General features: G+C 35.0%; 1 protein-coding gene across 23 annotated transcripts in view; it reads right to left on the reverse strand.

Moving 5' to 3' along the window:
* The window catches only part of brsk2b (BR serine/threonine kinase 2b), a 271,162-nt gene that overhangs the window by 49,378 nt on the left and 199,456 nt on the right, over positions 1 to 22,328 (reverse strand). For all 23 annotated transcript variants that reach the window (XR_012382651.1, XM_073907278.1, XM_073907280.1 and 20 more), the window contains exons 4-7: positions 21,073 to 21,213; positions 8,045 to 8,161; positions 2,959 to 2,992; positions 1,954 to 2,022 (exon numbers count right to left, since the gene is read on the reverse strand). Coding sequence is in view for 22 of the 23 variants with exons in the window: in XM_073907278.1 (XP_073763379.1) it covers positions 1,954 to 2,022; positions 2,959 to 2,992; positions 8,045 to 8,161; positions 21,073 to 21,213 (361 nt within the window). In the remaining variant the exon portion in view is untranslated. The remainder of the gene's footprint in view (positions 1 to 1,953; positions 2,023 to 2,958; positions 2,993 to 8,044; positions 8,162 to 21,072; positions 21,214 to 22,328) is intronic.

Genomic DNA, 22,328 nt, shown 5'->3' on the forward strand with positions numbered 1-22,328 from the left:
CACCTTAGTTTATCAGTTAAAAATTACCTTAGTTAAAATTACCTAACTTCTATTTAAAAAATAAAAAAAGGTTATAGAGGTTGTGTAATTACATTATTCCAGGTGTTTTTAGTTATCAAATTTTAAAGAAAACTGTGATTTTACTCAGTGTAACAGTGCATGTCATTGTGGTTTCCTGTCAATCAAAGAATTGTTAAAATTTAGGTATTATATTTTTTGTTTATTTTGGCAACTTATAAAGCATAAGAATGTGTATTTAATTTAGATATTAAAACTGTTTGAAAATGGCTATATAAAAATTATAGAATACAAATTCTATAATTTAATTGTCATCTTTATTTTGCACCAAACTTTGCATAATACAAATTTTATTAAATAAATAAATACATTGCCATTTTACACATTACATTAAGGTTTACATTAAATTTTTGCTAAAGCTACATTTAATTGACTTTTTCTTCAAATGTAATGTCACTGGCAAATGACAGTTCAGTGATTCAGTGTTATCAGTTAGCTTTATTGAAAGACTGACAGATAATAAGAAACTGCATTAGGATATTTTTATACTGTTTTTACTGTTGCACACATAAAAAAATCTTCAGATATCAAATGTAAGTTAATTCTATGGAGCCCACTATTGTTTGCAATTTTACCAATGTTTTACTTACCTGCAAATAATTATAGCTGTAATTGTATCTAATGTTTTTCTTACCTGGATGTGAAGTTTGAAGATCCACAGTAACAAAATCACTTTGGTATCTAAAGACCAAGAACATGCATTTTAGAATGAGGTGCATACAATTTAAATGGTTCTGTAAACATCAGTAGTAAATGTAATTTAAGTTAAAATAAATTGTAAATCTGTAATTTATTCACTATGCAGCATTAAAAAACTTATGGACTAAATCTCTAAAACACAAACTTTAAGTTATACTTTCTCTTACGTTAAACACAAACTACTTAACTGTTGCATACGTTTCTGAATTTAATATCCATCCTTAATGTGCTGCTATAACTTAGGTGAGCTAACTTTAGCCAAGTTAGCGCTAACAAACTGAACCCCCACACCCCGACCGCCCACCAGTGACCTTGTTAATCGGTTCTGCAACGTTAGTTATACCTACTAAGTGTTTTAAAACTACTTTCACTATTTTTCTCAATAATATCACTTTTATTCGTTAGCATAAACTAGCGTTGGTTAGCGTTAGCCAACTTAGCTTTCCATGTGAGAGCAGTCTAAGTTAACTGTTAACATACCTGAGGCTACAGTACAATTTACAAAGCTAAAACCTCACCTGCCTAGCAAAGACAGCAGTTTTGCATGACTTTACAATTATCATTCGGCTAAATTTGCAACTTACCGTGTTAATCAGATCCGCTGCTGGGAGCAGTTAATGTCGACCATTGCAGAAGCTGCGTCTGCCTGCTAAATCCCGGGCAATGAAAAAGGAGTCACGCCAAACTATTAAAATCACGTTTTATGAACACCTGCCCACATCGACAGCTGCTCTAATAAATTGTCTGTGTCAACTCACTTTTAAAACATTTATTCTACACAATAACCACGTACAAAAATCTACTCAAATAAATTGCATTAGTTTTATTCAAAATATACAGTTATATAAAAACTGATATATTTTAAGTAAAGAGGAAGCAAATTTTATTTTTTTGGTATAAAACAAATAAAATTAACTAGATTGCAATTATTTAAAGTAGATAGAACCAACTTTGTGAGTGTAGCACTTTTTACAGTGTAGCATTGAAGTATCCTCATCTGGATTCTCCCTCATCCCCTGATAAGGCTATTATACAGATACAGGGGATTTCTTTTTTCCCCATTACATGCTGCTGGGAGAGAGACTGCGGCTCAAATTTGTCATACGAGCAGGTCTACATTACAGTAGAATTATCTGACACAAAATGAAGTCTCTGCCATGGAAAGCTCTCACTCACCACCAAAAGTGCAAAGAGAATGACTCCACAGCTCCATACATCAGCTTTCCTGCCATCGTATTTCTCCCCCTGTCAGACAGAGAGAGATAGAGAGAGGGAGAGAGAGAATGTTTAACTACACTGTTATTTGTATAATTTACATATTTCACAAAAAACACACAATTATTTGTCAACTTATAATATGCAAATTCCATCTTTAACCTCCTGTTATTAACTACTTCAACATTTCTTCAGGATCTGGATTGACCTAACTGTAAACCTTTATTTCTTAGTGTTTCCACACTGTTAGTTTAGCTGTTCCTATCAGAAAATTTTATAAACATATTTTTATTATCGACAGAGATAATACTACTACTACTACTACTACTACTACTAATAATAATAATAATAATATAAAATAATAATAATAATAAAAATATTAATTATCATGAGCATTATCATCATCATCATAATAATAATAATAATAATTATTATTATTATTATTATTATTATTATTATCCATTAATTAATTTTCCTTTCGGCTTAGTCCCTTTATTAATCTGGGGTCACCACAGCGGAATGAACCGACAACTATTCCGGCATATGTTTTACATAGCAGATACCCTTTCAGCTGCAACCCAGTACTGGAAAACACCCATACACTCTCAAATGCACATGCACACGCAGACACACACACACACACACACACACACACACACACACACACACACACACACACACACACACACATTCACTACAGACAATTTAGTTTATTCAATTCACCTATAGCACATGTCTTTGTACTGTGGGGGAAACCAGAGCACCTGGAGTAAACCCACTCTAACACGGGGAAAACATGCAAACTCCACACAGAAATATTTATCTTTTTATTATATAACTGTTAGTTCATTATTTATGTAATGAACAATGCGTTGGCAATACTGTGATGCCAACAAAGCTCATTTGAATGGGAGAAATAGAGTGAGAGATTCAGTGGAAACTCCATTACTGAGAGCACATACTTACCCTTATAACCTCTGGACAGGCATAGTGAGGGGATCTGCAAGAAAACAAGACAATATTTCATCATTTGTCTCACCCAAGCTTGACAAAAATAACCCTTAGAGGACTTATTCGGTAAACTAATTCAGTAACATCTCTCTGAGATGTACATGAGGATCTTCACACCATTTTTTCAGACATACTGTCAAAACACCCTATGCATGCTGTAGTCAAATGATCCAATAATATACCATTAAACTGCAATGACTTTCTGCAGAGAGTGTGTAAAACAGGTCTGTAATCATTTGAATTGTGTAATATATTTTAACAGCATGGAACATCATCAGAAGCACTTCTCCATTTTTCAGCACCAATTCTCTATATAGTGCGTAAAAGCCTGTTTCTTCATCGCAAGTGTCATAAAGCATTATGTAGATTAAGTATGTATTGATGCTTTACGTTCTATGCTTTAAAAAACGTAACTACTGCTCACTGTGGGTGAAAGCTATTATTGCTGTTTCCAGCACCAAACTGCAGGGCTTTATACTAAATTAAGTGGTTAATGCAACATGCTCTCGCTCAGCCAATTCAACGCTTTTGTGCCCGATATACACAGTTGGTACCTCATTCGTTCTGGATGGAAAGAAATATAAGCCATTACTGTTAAAATAATGAGAGATGAATCAAAGCAATATAGTTTCTGTAAGTGTGTCTGGGTATTTCAGAGATGCATTTGTTTTGCACATTTTTATAAAGGCCATTCATAATGCACAAATTGCAGTTGAGGCTTTTTAAAGGTAGGACATATATAATGTTCTAATAATATAATGTCATAAGGTTTCTTGTGCAGACTGTTCATTAAACTTCTTAAAGAGATAGTTCAGCTGAAAAAAATAATAATTACTCACTATTCAATCTCTCTCAAGGGGTTCCAAACCTTTCCAAACCTTTCTAAGAGTTTCTATTAACGCTAAAGAAGATAATTTGAAGAAAGCTGAAAAGCTGTAACCATTGACATTCATAATTTATTTTTAAAATAAAAATACTATGCAAGTCAATGGTTACAGGATTTCAGCTTTCTTTAAAATATCTTCTTTGGTGTTCAACACAAGAAATAAACTTGGTAACACTTTATTTTGATGGTCCATTGAGTATTAGTAGACTGTCTGCTTAATATCTGTTGTTACTGCTCTTTCAACAGACATTTATCTGACTATAAGAAAGTTTGCAAGTACATGTCAACTAACACTAACCCTAACCCCAACCCTGACCCAAACCTAACAGTCTACTTACAATCTAATGAGAATTAGTTGGCATGCAGATGCAATGTAACTTAATTCAACAAACAGACCACTAAAATAAAGTGTGACCAGAAACACAAACAGGTTTGAAACAAGTGAAGGTTGAGTAAATGATGGCAGAAATTTAATTTTGGGATGTACTATCCCTTTAAGAACTCCATGTATTGTCAGAAGCCCCAGGTATTCATTATATTTTCCCTATATGTTGTTTATTTTAAGGTACAATTTTCGCTACTCACAAACCATTATATGATTTTGTTTTCCTCAACAATCTCCTACTTATTAATAGTTATTAAGCTACAATCAAATTATGCAGAATATGTATTTTATAAGTACAAACAGTCAATATATTAATAATAGCCAGGTAATAAGACACTAGTTATTAGTAAGAATTGGTACCTTAATTAAAGTGTTATTTTTTTCCCTCTCTAAGTTCTAAAATCCATTGACTTATATTTTATGAATTACAAAGTACCTTAGTTTCAGCTTTAACATATTCTTAAACGTTCTATAGTGAAGAAAAACCCTCATCTATAGGTACATCTCTGATAGACACCTTTTTATTTAAGTATTTAACTATCCCTTTAAATACAACTTGAAAAATTGTTTCTGTGCCACATTCCAGTGTAAAATTAGGCAGATATTATACATTACTGTTAAAATGTTCTCAGTACATGAATAATATAACATTAATGCTTTAAAAAAATGACATTTTTAGTTTATTATAGATTATGCATTATCTAATAAGAATGTCAACTTAAACATTGACTCAAAATTGGTTTTACCCTATTAAAACAGATCCCCTGTGACGGAACATAATTACTATGACCTTATAACGTTATTCCCCAGCAGTCAAAATATTAATAAAACCACATTAAGAAATGATGCACGATAAACAAATCCTCCCCAGCTCATTATCTTGCAAACTACACCACAGTAACAGTTCTAGCAGTGAAATGAGAATATTTCTGCAGAAGCCTGCTTTCTGTATGTGTGTCATGGATATCCCCTATGATAGGAACATGAGGGAGGATTGATATGGCAAATCAAGGCAGCCACGGGGGGTGATTAAGCTGTTGTGAAAAGACCCTGATGGAGAGAATTACTCATACAGACCAAGAGGTTGTTCATGGTTTTTTGAAGATATTTTTGTTATTTCTCAAGCGCTGATGGTCTGACTTGAGGGACGCTGGTTAAAGAGGCAAAAATACACTGTTTTTCTCTCTATATGTTCACTCTGAGCTAATCTAACTTTGTGCTGGTTAGTCAGGGCTGGTTTTGCCTCAGAGAACAAAATGTTGCTTTGATGTCATTGTCAAACCCAGAGTAATGGTCCAAATATGACCAGTGGTACTTGGGAATTTTGCACTGTACTGTGGGTAATCTAGTTTCACTTGAATGGAAATTCTGGAGGGGGATCTTAATTAAATTTACCGGATTTCCAAGTGGACTTGTAGGCATTTTATACAGTATGTAACCAACCCTTTGGTCAAAATTACCGCTGGGCTGCAAACTTGCCAGATACTTTTCTCTACAAAAGCTTTTCTCAAAATTGGGTCAGTCCATTGGCTAGGCGAAGATGAACAAATGAATAAACGCCTGGCACAGAGATATTACTGCAAGGCTCAGTGTTGCTCCTTCTGCCTTCCTGTTCTCACATGTAAGGGGTCTGGCCCTTTCAAATTCAATTGGGTCCATTAACCGTGGTAAACAGAATACATTTGTGTCAGGCAGACAGCATATGAAGGGGCTAAAGATGAATGCGTTTAATTAAAAACTGTCATATCTGCGCCTAGAGATGGGAAAGTCACAATCGATAATTACAACATGCCTCTGTCGGAAGAAAGCATCAAAAGCATGGCACCATTTTAGTGGTGGCTAATAGGAGCCGAAGTACACCGACTCAAGTCAAAGATATGGTCTGGTCACTCAGGGAGGATTTTAAAGTCTTGATTAATCTTTATCTGTGATAATGTGCTGTGCTCCGTGGCACCTAGCCCTCTCGTTTTCATTGATAATGGGGCCTCTAATGGCATGCATTACACATTCACAGGGGATACGAAAGCCAGAGCGAGGTCAGGCCATCATGTTCATGTTTTTCACTAATAGAAGCAGTTCAGGAAGTGCCTCTGTGTCTGGGTGCTAGAAGTCAGATATTTCAGTTATTAATACTGAGCCATTTCACCATCAGTGGTGCATTAGTGCACAAGACTTTCAAACAGAATGATCCTATTGCTAGTTTTTTTTTTTAAATCAACATCGACCTTTAATGTAAATACAACTATCAAATTCATGCCAAAACTTATTTAAGACAAGCTTGGAATAGCATTAAAGACATAGATCACCCAAAATTGAAATCTCTGTCATTATTTATTTACCCTTCACTTGTTCAAAAGCAATTTGAGTTTTGTTCTTCTGTTGAACCAAAACCAAAAGTTATTTTAAAGTATACTTGTTGATAGTACCCGTTGACTTCCATAGCAATTAGAGATGCACAATATATTAGTGGCCATATCGTTATTGGCTGATAAATACTATTTTTAATGTTATCGTTTTGTTCAATGTCAATATTAGGCCGATATCTTTATAGATTATGTAATTGTACAAAACTGGCTGCCTCGCACATGCTTGAGTTGAACTTGTTCAAACTTGTCCAATGCACTATAACAGAGCTTTTTTATACCTTAATAGTTCGTTCTTACTTTGTGTGGTATAGCTGTGTGTTAATAACTCAGTAAGTTACCGTATTTCTTATTATTGTAAATTTGTTTAAAAGAGTGTCATTGTGTATTTTGGTTTAAATCGCCTCAGGAAAAATATGCCATGTGTAAACATAATAGCAGCGATGCACACGTGCTAAACAACTAGTTGAGTTGTTTGTAATCTAATATGATTATTTGTTATTATCAATGTGTTGCTAGCCATGTGTTGTTGATGTAGGATTGTATTTAGTTTGATCGGCATATTCATATTGAACGGTGGCTCTGAACTATCAAAACACCTCAAAACGCTTTTTCGGACATTACATATTTTTACATATGGTAATTACTGTAAAGTTTCATTCAGCAACATTTGAATAGTTTAAGTTCTTCGCTCTTTCATTTTATTAAAAATATATTTATTTTACTTGTTTGTAAATTAAATCCCATTTTGGTATTTAACCTATTATTTTTCTGCAACAGTCAAGCTACATGTTAATCTGTTATGTGAAGAAAAGAAAATCATTTATTTTTGGCATGCTAATTTATGTAATTATAAAATGAATATAGGTCTAAATAATTACCTTTCAATTTTGCAGTTATTGCTTTGAGCATTTATTAAGTTCATAAGATTATTTTTATGAACTTTTACGAAGTTAAAAAAAAAATTAGTTGTTCATGGTATAAAAATACAACATTTTGAATTATTTATATTTATCGGTTGTAGCATATCAGTTATCACCCTCCAAATCTTGATTAGAGTTATTGGTTATCAATTTCAGCCAAAAAATACATATTGGTGCATCCCTAATAGTATTTTTTTATTTGCATTTTTAAAAATATCTTCTTTTGTGTTCAACAGAAGAAAGAAATTCATAAATGCTGAAAACCACATGAGAGAGAGAGTAAATAGTGATTTAATACAGATTTTTAGGTGAACTAACCCACAAATTCCATTAGAATGTAATGTTTTAGCCCAATGAAACCTGAACACAATTATGTAATTTAAAGTGCCAATTTAACTTCTGAAGGCATCTTCTGCTTATTTTACGAGAAACAAGTGTTTCAGGTCTACTGGTAATTGCTGTTGGAAGATAGAGTATGACTCACCCACAGCTGGTTTCTAAGAGACTGTCTCCAACCTGTAGAGAAGCCATGCCAAAGTCTGCTATCCTGATATTATTCTTCTCATCCAGCAGCAGGTTCTCTGGTTTCAGGTCTCTGTGGCTGCAAATACAAGAAACAACAAACTACAGGTTTAAGCATTCACATATAGCAGCTTTTTTGAGTTTCTCTATTTTTGTTTGAGTAAGAGCTTATGTGAACTAATTAATCTATTCACAAACACATAAAATAGAAATTGATACAAATACCAGCTATGTTTCTAAACAAAGATGCAAATTAAATTTATGCACAAAACTTGAAAATCGCATATAAGACATGCGAATAAAGCAGCATTTCCATCCAAGTAGTCTAAGAGAACAAAATCGTCACTTCCTGAGAATCTAGCACCAAATATCAAAAGTAAAAGCAAAATTTGCTGCGGTAGGAGAAGCTGAGTCAATCTTTTCCTCAATTAATAAATTACTTCAGAAGACAAATGCCCACATGCAATGAATGCCTGGTGGTGTTTGAAGGCATGAGACCCAGACGCTCTTGATTCTGGAGGTATGATTAATAATATAATAACACCACTACTAAAATGGTTATGGCGTTTTAGAATTACCAAAACAACATTTCAAATGTTTTTTATGTTTTTCAAATGTTTTTTATGTTTTTTTCCAACAACCGTTTTTTTGTTTTTTTTTAGCTACTGACTTTTTCATTTAACTCATTTAATAAAATAAAATAGATTTTTTGGTAGGAGAAGAAAAAAAATGAAATAATGCAATTAAGTACAAACTGCAAGGATATAAATAAGGAACAAAAAGTCAAAAAAGCCTGAAATATGAATGCTTTTATAAAAAAATTCAGAAAAACAAAAATAAAAAATTAGAAGAGATGTATTATGCACTTTTCACAAGATGTAGTGCTCAAATTTCTGCTGAATATGTCTGCCATGTCAAAATACCTCACTGATTATGTGTTATTGCTTATTGTAATAATTGTGGAAGGAAAACATGCTGTTTTGTTGGGCATCCCAAAAAAGGTGTTGCTCCTGCCCCCTTTTCAGAAGAGGTTGGAGCGTTTACAGATTGTTCATTGGTTACTTCGCCAGTGACATTCAAAACATTAGCATGCAATTTATAATATATACTTATATACATACTTGTCAGTTTAAACTCTTGACAGTTTTATGAGCACACAGAAACAAACCACACCACACATCAGCTGATTGATGGACAGGAGACAGAGTGATGAAGCCAATTATGATATGGGGATGGTTAGAAGACCTTGATGGACAGACGCCAGTGGGCAAGTTTGGCCAGGATGCCGGGGTTAAACCCCTACTCTTTTTTTGAAGTACATCCTGGGATTCTTAATGACCACAGAGGATCAGGAGCTCAGTTCAACTTTTTATCCAAAAGATGGCACTTACGGAGCAGTATAGAGTTCACATCAATACACTGGGGCATTAAGACCCACGCAGACAGCAGGTTGAGTGCCATCTGCTGGTCTCACTAACACCACTTTCGGCAGCAACCTAGCCTTCCCATTCAGGTACGGAAGGGCACAGCCATCCTTAGCTTCACTGGTTGACCATGTGAGAGTTGCAGAGAGTTAGCTGCCATTCTTGACTTTTCGTAACATTTGAAAAAGAAAAATTAACCTTACAGCTCACTGAAAACCCTCCTATGAGCACAAGGTTCTATGAAGATGCTTGTGTTTTTATTGAACCATCCAGCTTGACTATTTTTTATTACTTATTTAAGCTGCCAGTATCAGATTCAGGCCCAAATCTCTTGATCAGACATCAGGGGAAACATCTTGATTCCTTGTACCATTGTGAAATCCTCTGATCTGAAGATAAAAATGCAGAGCCTTCTGTGCCAGTGTCAAGAAGCGAAGCCCCTTTCATCCTGAGCGCCTAAGTGATCGAGGAACACAAGACCATTTTAGGCCCAAGAGATCAAAAAGCAGCTTGTACACGTCAAGTATCTTTCAAAAGACAGCTGATCGTGACCTGAGAGCCGATGAGCATTTACAGGGGCTCATCATTTGGGATGGATTGGCAACAGCAACTGGACAATAATTGTTGGTTGGCTACAAAACGTGACTTGAGCCAAAAATACCATCCTGCTATTTTTTCTGCCGCAACAAGTAATACCATCCTCCTTCCTTTGCTGCAATAAGAACAAACTGCAAGGATCATTCTGAGAACTCATCAGCCATCTGCAACCATAGTAAACATTAGCAGAAAGGAAAACATCTGTCCAGGCACATAATTACATGATCTCAAGATAGGAAGACATTCAGAGATGGATCTTGTATTTCAGACTAACCTCCAACAATCTTACTACATTATCCGTTTAAAGGAAAATTCCCCTTTTTGAGGGAAACAGGCTCATTTTATTAGTAAGCTAGAGTTAAAATGTTGAGTTTTACCATTTTTTTAGCTTAGCAAAGAATCAAATTAGAATTTAATTAGACCATTGAATGGGATTAGACCATTAGCATCCCACTCATAATTTTCAAATAAGGGTTCTGATCATTTTCCTATTTATACCTTAAATCTTGATGGACAAATTAATATTATGCAGTGCTACTAACTGGTAACTAGCGTAATATCATTGAGCCTGTTGCAGCCATGTTACAACGGCAAAGGTCTTTGATCATTTCATCAGAACGAGAATCATCCTAATAATAATAGTATTTCCAAGCTATATTAACTTAGAAACAATGCAATTACAAAAGAGTCAAGCTTCTGAAAGCTTAATATGTTGAAACTGTCACAACATATGTCGGATTGAGGCATCAGCTATAAAAGAGGTGGTATCTCCTCACCCAGTTGTGGCTAAGTTATTGCAAAGGTTAAACACAGACCAGCGATAAAGTTTTTTTACTACCGAGATTGATTCATCTTTCCCATGCCAAGGCAACCGTGGGGAAGGTGGAGCTCTCGGTAATGGAAAGATAGCATGGGGGTGCCAGTCAATACTGGTGTGTGTTTGCTGAGAGGCTCTTCTGATTAGCTGCCAGCGAGAGACTGATTGGGTGATGCAGGACCGACTGAATGATCTCTGGGTAGGAAATGTAAGTATTGCCCAGACACAAGCATCAACATCCTTGCAAAATAAACTCATTTGCTTGTTTCAAACAGAGTTAGATGATGCACAATTCAAGCTTGCAAATACGCTATGAAAACATTCAGTAAGCCTTCCAGTAAGAGCATCGGACCATCGACTGTTAAGCCATTTTGCTTCTGCAGCTCTCATTTTAATGCATGAAGTGCAAGGAAGTCTAATTATGCGGTGCATAATTATGAATGATTAAAATGAAAGTGAACAGTTTCAGAAGGGTGACTCTTTAGTTTTATGACTAGTTATCAAAAAAGGCAATAATGTAACAGCCACCAACAGACAAAACCTTTTAAGCAAAAAACAAAATACATGTAAAATGAATTAAATCACATCCTTGGACTGAATACCTGGTAAAATAAGCACAGCTGAATTTTTTATTATTATTATTATTTGATCAGAAGTCAATCGTTTTTATTATTATTATTTTTTTTTTTTCAGTTATCATGCAAAGGTTTGGAGGGATTTTCATTCTTTTTGGTGGGTTTTGATTCTGCTTTAGGCTGGAAATTTGTCTGGGACTTGGCAACCCATCCCCAAACCATTAGGCAGTTCCACTTAGAAGGGTGTACATGGCATTTAACAGCTCAGTGGTTTGTGGAAACTGAGGTGTCCAGACTAGCCAATATTACCTTGCTGTTCTCTCGTCCTTCAGCTTTACACTTTATGAAGGTACTATAAGAATCTGTAAGTAATGGGTACGCTTTTTCTTCCTTGACAAAGTGAAAGTTAATGGAACCAATAAACACAATCTCTCCTTGAGGAAAGCACTAGTGACCTGCTGTGAAGTTGATGGTATACAATGATGTTGCTACAAATGGTTAATTTAAAAGTTGAGGCACAGAACCTGTGAACACCTTTGCTTTCAACCTCCAGAATTTCATAAACTGATTCATTATCCTTCAGCTTTGTACGTTTATTCATCAGGGGTCTCCACATCGGTATGAACGCCAACTTATCCAGCATATGTTTTACACAGCGGACGACCTTCCAGCTGCAACTCAATACTGGGAAACACCCACACACTCTTATATGCACACACATACACTATTATTACCAAATGTCTTTGGACTAAGGTGGAAACACCCGGAGCACCCAGAGGAAATCCACACCAACAAGCAAACTCCACAAAGAAATGCCAACTGACCCAGCTGAGACTCGAACCAGTGACCATCTTGCTGTGAGGTGACAGTGCTAACCACTAATTTAGCATTGTACATACAGCAAAAGCATTATATTTATATTTAATGAATACTTGTTAAATGAATGAATGAATGAATGAATGAATGAATGAATGAATGAATGAATTAATTAATTAATTAAGTCATTGAAAGTATGTCTATTTTTCCAGCTTTAACATTCAGCATGAAATCTCTGATTCAATGGCTATGTGTAGTTATACAGCATGTGTTGTTATATGCCATTTAAACAGAAAGAGACATCTTTCAAAGAGCAAAAAATGACCTTTTGTGAAGAAGCGGAAAGACCGGAATCAACATCACATGGACTAAAAATAGAGTGCAGCCTGAATTTTGACAAAAACATTGTATGAAGGCCATTCAGAACTCCTTCTAGCGAATGTCAAAAAGAACCAGATTATCAACTTAGCAGTCTACATTTATAAATATTTCGATCAGATTCTGAGTCCCAGAAAAACTTTTAAAACAGTAAATCATGTTGACTGATTTCTCTTATTATTTTAACAGCATTTCTTTCATTGCAAATTCCAAATTTAGATCTCTCCAGTGTTAATAGTAAACATGTTGAAGATGAGTGGACAAACTTTTAATTCATAAATATGTAGTGATTAGTGATAAGAGATCAGCTATTTCTTCACATACTGAACTCTTCAAACCAGAGCCTCATCTCAGTCTGTTAATAATAACGAGAACCATGCCACAAAATATAGTAACAGTGATGGTCCATTTGAGTATTAGTAAACTGACTACTCTATATCTGTTGATACTGCTCCTTCAACTGACACTTAACTGACTATAAGAAACTTTGCAAGAACTCAGCTAGTCAACATACATTTGCCATTAACAAATAGTCCAGACAGCATGACATTTAGCTAGATCCTTATGGCAGAAACATAACTCAAAGCCTCACTTTCATGCAGGTTTTAATGACCAGTTTGTCAGTAATATCTATTTTTTTATCACTACATGTCCTCCTAATTTATATGTCCTCAGAGTAGCATCTTCTGAATGTCATAAGAGCAAGCAGTTAATTTTAGAACCAAGGAAGATGATCATCTCAGTGATGATCATTAAATTATGCACTAGTCTGCGCTGCTAACATTACCGTCTTTTATTACTGAAGCACTACCATAGGTGCCACTAAGTTGTACAGATGGTGGCAGCAGCACATGATTCGGTAGCATAGCATATGAAATATTAATAAGTATATATATATTTTTTTTTTTTGAATATAGCTTGAGTTTAATGTTTTTTTTATCTGTAAAGACATTGTAGTCTCATATTTTTACACTTGAACGTATAGCAATCCTACTTCCATAGTAAAAAAAAGTTGCTTTATTTTATGGCCTTTTATGATGTGTTAATAAAGCAAAAATGTAAAGGCATTCAGAAAAAAAAAAGCACAACTCATTTGTGAATATCTCTCATTTCTGTCAGTGATACCTTTCAGTGTTACTACAGTAAAACCATAGTAATAGCTGATGATTTGTGTAATGAAAAGCCTTCTAACCTGATGATTGGTGTACAAAGTTTCAGCTGTTTTCCTTATCTGTGTTATGAAGAAAGACAGCATGCAAATTTATGCATTTGTATCACAAAGCTCTGTAACATACTTAACCGATTGTCACTGGATTTCACAGCACTGCTGTCGAGCTCAGTGGTCACGAAAACAATTGGTCCATTGAAACACATTCACTCAATTTCATACAGCGCTATCTTTTGTACTCAACCAAGATAAATGATCTGTTCGGTGCTCAGTTCAAACAAGTATTGTTTATTTACATGTTTGGTGCATTCAGCAACGCATCTTCTAAGCAATCTTTTATCAGTTCAACAAATCAGTAGTGGAACTGCTAACAAAATTTAGTAGCATTGGAATGAAAAATAGTAGAGAAATGTGGCCATTTTGTTGCAGTTTGAAGTGCTGAAACTGCATAGATACACCCAGTCATAAAAAATAAACATTTAAATAGTCAATATTAACATAGACAAAACACTGGTAATGGGATGTGGGGGGCATTTGACTGACTTCACAGATTTTATGGTGTCTTGTCAAAATTTTTCTGAAGTATTTGTGTTAGTATTTGTAGATTTTCTTTCAGTTTCGCAGTGAAACTATTTGTATTTAGATATCACAATTTGTGATTTTTTTTTTTACCTTCAAAAGCACTGATTTCTGTAATTTATAAAAAAGGAAATATAAGAAAAACAATGACAGCGACTTAAGTGTTTACATGACTCTAAAGTCATTTAAAACCCTGATAAAAAAACAAAACAAAAACAAAAATAAACAAACTTTATTTCTAAATCTCTTTAACAATGCAATAGAAGAAGAATCATTCTAAACTATATTTGTCAAATTATTTATTTGTTTAATCAGTCAGCTTTGTAGGCCTACTGAGTAGCACTCTTTTGCTAATACTGTAAAAAGAACCTTTTTTTTTTTGTGATTTTGTGCTTTTGAATTGCATTGTGGGACCTCAGTCTTTCCTCCAACAACTTTTAACTTTAAAAAGTTGAAAAAAATATTTTATGAATATTTTTAATATGTTTAAAGTGATATATTGCCTGGGTTGATGTTATATATTGAGCTACAAAAACCAAAAACTTTGTAATAAACTGCGGGTACATTTTCTGTTAATTTGCATATATATATATATATATATATATATATATATATATATATATATATATATATATATATATATATATATATATGTGTAATATTATATTATTTTAAAAATGTTTAATATCAAAAGTTGACAGAGCAGAAATCAAGGTCCAATAACACAATTCAAAGTAGAAATAAACCGGGGAAAAACACACAATAAGGAAACTGTAATGAACAGATATTTTTTACAGAGCAGCTTAAAATTACAAAGCTTTCATAATAAAGCTAAGCGTTTTAATGCTATCTACCTAAAGTCAGATCAGATTAGTGTGAGATTTAAAGAGCCCCTATTATGGGTTTTTGAAAATGACCTTCCATGCAGTGTGTAACACAGCTGTAAGTGAATGAAAACATCCAACCAGGGTTTAAATCTGAAAGTGCACCGTGTTTAAAACTATTAATTTTTTTATAAGAGATTAGATTCAGATTGGTTTAAATTATTTGTTTTTGTTCGTCTGGATCTTTTGCCTGTTGACATGAAAAATACCAAATATGTTCCAGTAAAACGTGAACGAGCCTTTCCCTTCAAACACTAGCGGAATGCAAGTTTGTAGGGGACTGATCATTACTGAAAATGAGTGAACAATAATAAGTGAATGTTCTGGTGTTTAATGCAATAATCTACCCTGCAACAGGGGATTCATCATTCATTTGCTAAAGGAAGGATCAGAAAGCACTATTGATGAATGGGCTTTTGTCAGAGCTTGACAGGAACTTCATCAGTACACAGTTCATGAATCAGTTTCTTCCTCCATTTCACAAGTGTAATTAACTTAAGTGTGATTAAAATGGTTGCCTTCTTGTTTTTCTAGCTTGCAAAATATGTATTTAATTGTGTTTTGTTACTTGTAATTGCTCCATGGGGCTTGTACTGTATCTGGTTAACTTTATATTCACAAATTGCGTCTAAATTGCATTTTTTACAGATTTAAAGTTTCAAAATGGTTTAGCTGTTGCCACTGTGTGGATTAATACTGAATGTGTGACGTGGTTAAAAATAGAGCAATATGTTGGTGTTAAACTGCACTGCTTTAAAATACTTCTGCATTGGGCTCACACATACACACTGAACTCTGACAACTTCAACAATGTTGATAAGCCGTGGTGGGTGTTTCTCTCTGTCTCGCGCTGAATGCAGACGACCAATCACAACAGACTGGGTCATCGAACAAATCAGTGCACATGAGCATCACACTAAGGAAGGGTGTGGGACATTGCATGCATATCAGCCTGTTGTTGGAGACCCCCAAAATATGACCTTTTTAATGCAGAAAAGGGGCTCTTTAAAACAATAAATTTGGGGGGGTGCAGTATTAAATAGCGTTAAACCACCACATCATTCTCTCTATCCAGACAATGGCAACTCCCTTCCAAAAACACAACAGAGAAAACCACTTGAGGGTCAGGCCTAGTTACTTAGACACAAGTTAACTTGGCTCCTCTTCCTCCTCAATGCCCTCGTGTGTACCTGACAGCACTCGTATCGTGTAAAAGGCTGATGAATTTGACAGGCTTTATTCAGACTTTAGTCTTTTCGTCTGTCCTCACAGTGGGGCCAGAAAGCCATAATTTCATCCCTGTGAATGCAGTGATAGCAGAAGGCTATCAACACAGCACATTATCTGAGTGGAGGTTTCAAACCCCAGAGAGGAAAATGGCTGCAAACGAGCAAGAGGAGCGAACGAGTGATGTCTCCCTGCTATGCTGTTTATTCAACGCTTTCCATCACCTATCGTGAAAGGCCTTCAAACCATCCATCAGCTAGTTGAGCTGTGCTGGAAGCATGCGGCTGTCTTCATTAGGCTGTGCGACTGCTGAAGTGCATGGTAAACAGATGCAAATATTGTGCTAATGGCTGCCCCTTCAGTGCATTAGGATATTAGCATATGAAGAGGATATGGTCGTGAGAATTCGAACAGAAACATTATTAGCATTAGCGCTAGCTCTTAAAGTTGAGAGAAGTTTGAAGTGAACTTCTCTTAAATCAGAGTCCACTTAGAGGAAACACAGGCTGTCATCCAACCGCCCTTTGTCACAGTTTTTGAGTTTTGTAGAGTAATGCTGCGCTAGATGATAAGGTTCAAACATACTGAAAAGGGATCATTGTTATTTACATCATTTGTAAGTCAAATCTGAAAATGTAACATATAGGATTGTATCCTAAAGTCAAAAGGTTATCATTAATCAAATTTGAGTTGAAGGCAAAATTATTAACACTCGTGAAAAATTGTATTTCTTTTTCAAATATGTCTCTAAAGAAATATTTAAAGAAGAAAATAATGTATTCTTTACAGGAGGGCAAAATATTTTAAATATTACGTTTTATAAATTTAATATAATATATACAATATATATGTTATAAATAATGTAAATTGGAAGAGTTTAGCTGGAAAAGACGCTAATCGCCACTTCTGCCAAAAATTAGCTAATGGCATTGAGCAAAAGCTTTAGGCATGCAGTACATGTTCAACAAATAATTTTGCTTCAAATCATCTAAATGGCAGCATCAGCCTATTCAGAAAAAAAACAGGGCAAAACCCTGTAAACGCCACCTGCCTTTCACAGCAAAAGTCGCCATGTCCCGAGATCCAATCTAAAGGCGTGGATCGAATCATATGTTTTCAATGTAACGGCCCGCTGGTATGCCAGCCTTAATTAGGAGACTGTTTTATTCCACTTCCGATTTAGATTGTAAAAGAGTCTGATGAATTGGAGCCTGTCCAACTGTCAGTGAATGGCGGAATGTCAGTGAATGAAAACGTCCCTTACCTCAAAACTATGTGCATTATGAAAAAGAGAAAACCCACTGTACAGTCGGAAGTGTAACATGCATTCAAAACGTTTTTTTGCGCAGCAACGCTACTTTGAATGAGTCCAATTTACTATATATTAAACGCCAACTTTGTTTAAAAAAAAGTCAAAGTTAGTAGCCGGTCTTTTTATGCCACATGCTATAAGGATAAGCAAGAGACAAAAAAGAGGCCAAGACCTTGAGTATGGTGAGAAAGAATGAATGACAGCTTCTAAAAGTGTTTAAGACATAAACTTTTTCCCCAGTAGGCCCACCTTGTGTTTTATTTGCTAATGTAAGCTATTTTTTAAAAGATGAATTTAGTGTATAAAACTATATATTTTTAATATATTTTTATGCTTTATGTCTGATAAGCTTTTTATATTAATAGACAATGCACAGATATTGATGCGTCACAATATTTTTGCACTACATTAAGTGTAGTTTACAATGTTTTTAATGTTTACATTGTTCTAATTACATTAAATCTAAATCATAAATAACAAAAATGACAACGGATCGTTAAGATTTAATGAATGTCAATTTTTATGTTATGGGTTAATGCACTTGACAGATTTCATTCATTCACTTTCCTTCTGCTTAGTCCCTAGTTTATCAGGGGTCCCCACAGCGGAATGAACCGTCACTTACTTGACAGATTTAGATTTTTTTAATTCAAGGTGGTTTGTGTAATGTGTTTTGTGTTTGTTAAAATATTTTTTAATTGCATCTTTAGTGATTTTTCAGCTAATTACACCGTCTTTAAACTAGGTGGATTTAGAGGTTTCTGCATATAAAGCAGGAATGGATTTAACTGATTTTTACGCAAAATAAAATCCACCTTGTTGAAAACCAAAGAATTGTGAAAAAAGACACTTATGAAATACATTTATTTTACTTACTAGATAATAAACTTTTGATTACCTACAAAATGAACCCTCTGAACCTAATTGTAGAAGCCTGATAGAAAATGCTCTTTTACAAAAAAGAGGTCTGATGGATTTAGAGGGTTTGCATCTGAATTCTTCATTTATACAACAGTTCTGTCGGGTTCTCGAATCTGATATTCTGATATTGTGCCATAACAGCATTCAAACAGCCTCTTCACCCTTCTGTATTTCTCTGCCCACATAAAGTAACAGCAGGTCAATAAACTCAATATGGTTTGACAATTATGCCATTGGAAAACATAATGTACTTTTGACGCAAGAATGCAGTTGTTCATATTGCATGTAGTTTATTTATAAGGATAGTGCCTATTTTAAATAGTTATAATTTTGGAGATACAGCACGTCGGCATCTATCAGCCTGTCCTACTGAGCAGAGCAGAGGGTTGACGCTCTGCCACAAGATGGCAACAGAGAGTGCGTAATAAGAGCTTAGAGGTGAAAAGATTGGCATATTTTCTACAGCTGATTAAATCATTATCAAACTGGTGAGTGACTTTTTAAGTCGATCTCCCTCTTTTTTATGTTACTTTGCTGTACTTATACCTTAGTTATTATAGTGTATTGAGAGTGAGATGGGACTCATATATTAGAAATGTATGTATTTTGTGCTGGCTACTCTTTGAACAGTTTCTGCTGTTCTGACGATCAGCTACAGAAGTGAATAAATGGTCGAAGGAAGTAGTTCCTCATACATAAGAATTTTTAGACTCTTCGTGTTTGATTTTCGTTTTTATTCATTCATTTTCTTGCCGGCTTAGTTCTTTTATTAATCCGGGGTCGCCACAGCGGAATGAATGGCCAACTTATCCAGCAAGTTTTTACGCAGCGGATGTCTTTCCAGCCGCAACCCATCTCTGGGAAACACCCACACACCTATTCACACACTCACATAGTCATACACTACGGACAATTTAGCCTACCCAATTGATCTGTACCGCATGTCTTTGGACTGTGGGGGAAACCGAAGCACCCGGAGGAAACCCACGCGAAGGCAGGGAGAACATGCAAACTCCACACAGAAATGCCAACTGAGCCAAGGCTTGAACCAGCGACCCAGCGACCTTCTTGCTGTGAGGCGACAGCACTACCTACAGCGCCACTGCTTCGTCCTTTTCTTTTTTTATATACATTATTATTCTGTCAAACAGTTGTAGCAGTAGGATACGGTTGTATATTGTCACTGGCGGGACACTAAGGCACTTGGCCTGTGACAGCAAGCAAACGCAAGTCTACCACTAGGGCTGATATACAGCCATATCTCATTGCTACTTGCGGGATATTGCTCATACTGCATATATAACAGTTAAACAAATCGTGTATTCAGAGTCTATATACTGTATATACTACAGAAAATATATATAGTATTTAAATGCTTGATTATTCAAACCTCAATGATCAATAAAAGATTAAAAAATAAGAATAAATCTTTTGCCTGCTTTTCCAAAACATTTTAATGGATCAGAAAAAACACAGTTCCCCGACCCATTAGCAATTAAAAGTAAAACATGGTTATTTTAGTTTTCACAATCCCAATTGAATGTAATTAATTTTCAAATACCTCTGAAAGACGTATCTATTACATTTTTGGGGGGCTAGGTCACCTCATTACGCATTTTAAAATTGTTAATTTGTATAATTGTTATAATAATGTTAACCCTTGGCTCAGTAAAAATAAAGAATTTCTTAAAATCCCAGGAACTATGAACGCAAAACCCTTCATCATCTCCTGTTGTTGCCCGGCTAATGGAAACCCTCTCGGCTCCAAAGTCAGAAAAGACAGAGAGAAAGCGTATAAAGAAAATTTGAGCACAATCTTCATTTATATCTCAAAGATGTGAAGAAAGAAAGCTTGAGGATACACTCAGTAATAAAAAAAGTCTGTATTCTGAAGTTGCACTGGAGGGCAGCTATCAATCTCTGACCCTCAAAATGTGTGTGTGGGTTTGTGGTTAGAGACTAGATCAAGGGTGCAAAACAATAATATCTCAATATGATTATATTTGTATTCACAAACAGTGCTTTGCAATGACTGAAAAAAAAAAAAAAAAAACGCTTCACTTGAGGTGGCTTTCACCATACATAATAAATGAGAGAACAGCAGTAACACACGCCGGACAACAACAGCTGCTGGCTATACATGATGTATGAAAACAGACAAAAAATGTTCGCAGCAGCAATACCAACATATTTGACTTGCTTGAACTGAATAATGAGAGCGTGCCATGCTTCGAACGCTGGAAACGAAGGCTTCTGACTCACTGAGATTTGATTTGAACACAGAAGTCTTACCATATGGAGTGACTGTGGCAGAAGTCCAGCGCCGAGATGATCTGTCTGAAGAACTTCCTGGCCTCTTTGGGTGTTAACCTGCCCTTTTTTACCAAGTAGTCAAATAGTTCTCCACCTGACACATGCTCTAGAACCAAATATCTGTGGAAGACAAGCAGCAAGAGTAAGAAATCCCATGGTAGAACTACTGCCAATATGCAGTACAGTGTACACTAGCTTCAGAAGTTTGAGGCCGGAATAAAAAAATAGAAAAGAGTAAGGAAGCCTCGTTTGGACACTTATTTTTCTTTTTTATTATTATTCTTAATATTATTATTATTACAAATATTATTATTACGATTATTATTATTCTTTTTAATTTTATTATTATTATTATTATTATAAGCAGTGGTAGTAGTAGTAGCAGTAGTATTACAAATATTATTGTTATTATTATTATTAGTGTTAGAGTTTCATTTTTATTATTACAAATATCATGATGATGATGACGGTGATGATGATGATGATGATTATTATTGTTGTTGTTATTGTTGTTATTATTATTATTATTATTATTATTATTATTAGGGGCCAAGCACCGTAGGTGCGTAGGCACCTATTGCTTTCGTTAGTGTTCTTATTATTAGGGGCCAAGCACCGTAGGTGCGTAGGCACCTATTGCTTTCGTTAGTGTTCTTATTATTAGGGGCCAAGCACCGTAGGTGCGTAGGCACCTATTGCTTTCGTTAGTGTTCTTCTTATTATTATTATTATTATTATTATTATTATTATTATTCTTCTTCTTCTTCCGTTTCTTCCGCCGGATTTGAATGGCAGCCCATATAGGCGTATGCGGGAAAGTTGTATAATTTGGCACAATGATAGAGGCCAGTATTAACATTAATCAGGCCAATTATGAAGTCTCAAAATCAAACTCTCTAGCGCCACCACTTGTCCAAACTTTCACGTATGTTTATCATCATAACTTTTGAACCGAATGGGCTACAATCAAAATTCTTTTTTCCTCTGATTCCTTGGCTCAGTCCGATTCAAACCCACCCTATGACGTCATTTTCCGTCATGAATTTTTTCGCGCTATTTTAAATTTTTCGAAAAACCTATTTGATCGAACTCGTCCTAGGCCGTGTCTCAGATTTTCACCAAAATTGAATCATATGATCTACAGACCACGCCAACCAAAAGTTATGGAATTCAAGTTGATTTGACCAACCGTTTTCGTTTAACTTACGAACTAATTTAACATAGAACTTGCGATA

The sequence above is a fragment of the Danio rerio genome, chromosome 7 (genome assembly GCF_049306965.1).
Source record: "Danio rerio strain Tuebingen ecotype United States chromosome 7, GRCz12tu, whole genome shotgun sequence".
In the NCBI taxonomy this organism is placed as follows: domain Eukaryota; kingdom Metazoa; phylum Chordata; class Actinopteri; order Cypriniformes; family Danionidae; genus Danio; species Danio rerio.